At 41.4% G+C, this 2,500-nt stretch overlaps 1 protein-coding gene across 1 annotated transcript in view; it reads right to left on the bottom strand.

Annotated features, from left to right (window-relative positions):
* Positions 1 to 2,500, bottom strand: part of LOC106871505 (isovaleryl-CoA dehydrogenase, mitochondrial) — a 28,839-nt gene that overhangs the window by 5,581 nt on the left and 20,758 nt on the right. The window contains exons 8-9 of the mRNA XM_014917994.3: positions 1,279 to 1,372; positions 1,005 to 1,086 (exon numbers count right to left, since the gene is read on the bottom strand). Of these exons, the coding sequence (XP_014773480.1) occupies positions 1,005 to 1,086; positions 1,279 to 1,372 (176 nt within the window). The remainder of the gene's footprint in view (positions 1 to 1,004; positions 1,087 to 1,278; positions 1,373 to 2,500) is intronic.

Raw genomic sequence — 2,500 nt, 5'->3', positions numbered from 1 at the left:
TTTAACCCAAGGTCAATCCTGTTTAAGGCAGCTGGCCACTGAATAGTTCTGGCAGAGGTCACTATTTTTGCAAGCATTTAGATCTGGTCTCAGATCTGACAATAACTTCTTCCCTTGAAAACCTTAGTCTTGGGGACCCTAAAAAATGGATCATGTGTTTCATATGTGTTGTCCTTCATCGTTTGACTGTGCTGCCCAAAACAAAATGGTAGGGTGTTGCTGTTGTTTAGCTAGTAATATATAGAAGAACAGTTCCAGAACAGGAGCTGATATAACAATTAGCCAGTGAGTTTTGTAAAAAATATATATTTGCAACAAAGGCAGTATTAATTATGGAAAAGCAGATGTGCTTCAAGAGGTAACACATGGGATTTTACCCTAGCTACTTACATTACATATATGAGAGTATTGTAGTTCGCTTGAAGCATTGTGTATTGTTTGTAAAGAATAAAAAGTTTTGCATGGTACAACAATGCACTATAACACAAAAAATGGACTATATACCTGTTGTAATTTAGTTATCCATAGTCCGATGATATTTCAGGAAAAAAAAAACAAGAGAAGCTGCACGTATAACACATAACTTAGAAGCAGCGCCACAGATGTACCAACACACACAAGATTGAGACATAGCCGACCTCACGTAATTCTCATGAGGAATTCTGGAAGGGGCTTCGTGTGACCACTACTCAGACGCTTCCGCAAAAAGAAAAGCCGTTGGAAACCAGTTTATAGCATAGACTCCATTTAAGAATATCTGAAGAAGGAATTGTAATTCCGAAATATCATTGGACTATAGATAACAAAATTACAACAGGTATATAGTCCATTTTTTGTTCTATAGTGCATTGTTGTACCATTCAAAACTTTTTATTCATTACACACACACATATATATATATATATATATATAAGGAGGAAGAAGAGGAAGGGAAAGAAGAAGAGGAAAAGAAGAGGAAGAAGGAGAAATGATGCCTCCCACCCTTCTACATTGCTGTTACCAACCTGGTAGTGTCCGATTTTGGTGTTGAACTGTTCGCGGATGTGGGCATACTCAAAGGCTACATCACAGGAGGCTTGCATCAACCTGGAATTAACGAGTATACACACACTTGAAACCGAGCAGCAGTGATATTGGTAGTGAGTGCTTATGGTGGTGGTGGTAGTGGTATGTAGTGATGGTAAGGTGATATGGAGCTATTGGTCAGTGGTATGACATACACAGGTTACACAAACTGAGACACAGGGCATATATAAATAAGTTTAAAGTTTAACTAACCCCAAGGGTCCACCAGCAAGGACCAGCCGTTCATAATCCAAACCACTCATTAGAACATAAACACCTCTGTTTTTTTCACCAAGCATGTTCTCCACTGAAAGCAAGGAGAAATAACATTACAATTTAAGCAAAATATGTGATGATGATGATGATGATGTAATTACCTGGCAAGTGAGTGGAAATTATTACAGCATAAGACAAAATGCTTCATGCCATGGGTTCTACCTTTTACATTCTGAGTTCAAATCCTAGGAAGTCAGTTTTACCTTTCATCTTCCAGGGATCAATATGAGGGAGTACCGAAAAGAAACCGGAATTTTGCAATTCGACGACTGGCACCGATGCCAACGTCGCCTCCTTCATTGGACACGAAACTCGGCTTGCGAAAACCTGTTGGGACAAGCGAAAGCAAAATCATGAAGGCACCTGTGCCCAGCGTCGCCTTCCTTGCACTTGTGCTGGTGGCACGTGTAAAGACATTCAAGCGAGATCGTTGCCAGTGCCCCTGGACTGGCTCTTGTGCAGGTGGCATGTAAAATACACCATTTAGAGCGTGGCCGTTGCCAGTACCACCTGACTGGCCTTCGTGCTGGTGGCACGTAAAAACCACCCACTACACTCTCAGAGTGGTTGGCGTTAGGAAGGGCATCCAGCTGTAGAAACTCTGCCAAATCAGATTGGAGCCTGGTGTAGCCATCTGGTTCACCAGTCCTCAGTCAAATCGTCCAACCCATGCTAGCATGAAAAGCGGATGTTAAACGATGATGATGATGATGATGATGATTACCTTCAAAGTATTCTTCATTTGAAGCAATGGTTCGGTCCAAACATGTTTTCCACAATGCGAAGCAGTTCCGGAACTCTTGCGAAGTGATGCCTATTAACACCTCTGTCATTTTTTTCCTCACCTCTTCCATATCTGGAAAACGTTTTCCTTTAAGGACTGTTTTCATTCAAGGGCACAAAAAACAGTTGCAGGGAGCAGGATTGGGTGAATGGGGAGGGTGAATAAGTGGGGTCAAGCATTCAGTCATGACAGATTTTGATCTTCCATGAGCAAGCGAGGCACAAATTTTGTTGCAACTCTTTTCATACACAATTCCTCACCGTAAATTCGTTAGGAGAACATACCAGCCATATCAACAGGTTTGTTAATTGTTTGGCAACGATCCTCCAAGATCAGGTCATGGATTTTTGTGACATTTTCCTTCATTCGGGAGGT

The sequence above is a fragment of the Octopus bimaculoides genome, chromosome 25 (genome assembly GCF_046866305.1).
Source record: "Octopus bimaculoides isolate indiv1 chromosome 25, ASM4686630v1, whole genome shotgun sequence".
NCBI classification, from domain to species: Eukaryota; Metazoa; Mollusca; class Cephalopoda; order Octopoda; family Octopodidae; genus Octopus; species Octopus bimaculoides.
This window is presented reverse-complemented; position numbering and strand designations above follow the sequence as displayed.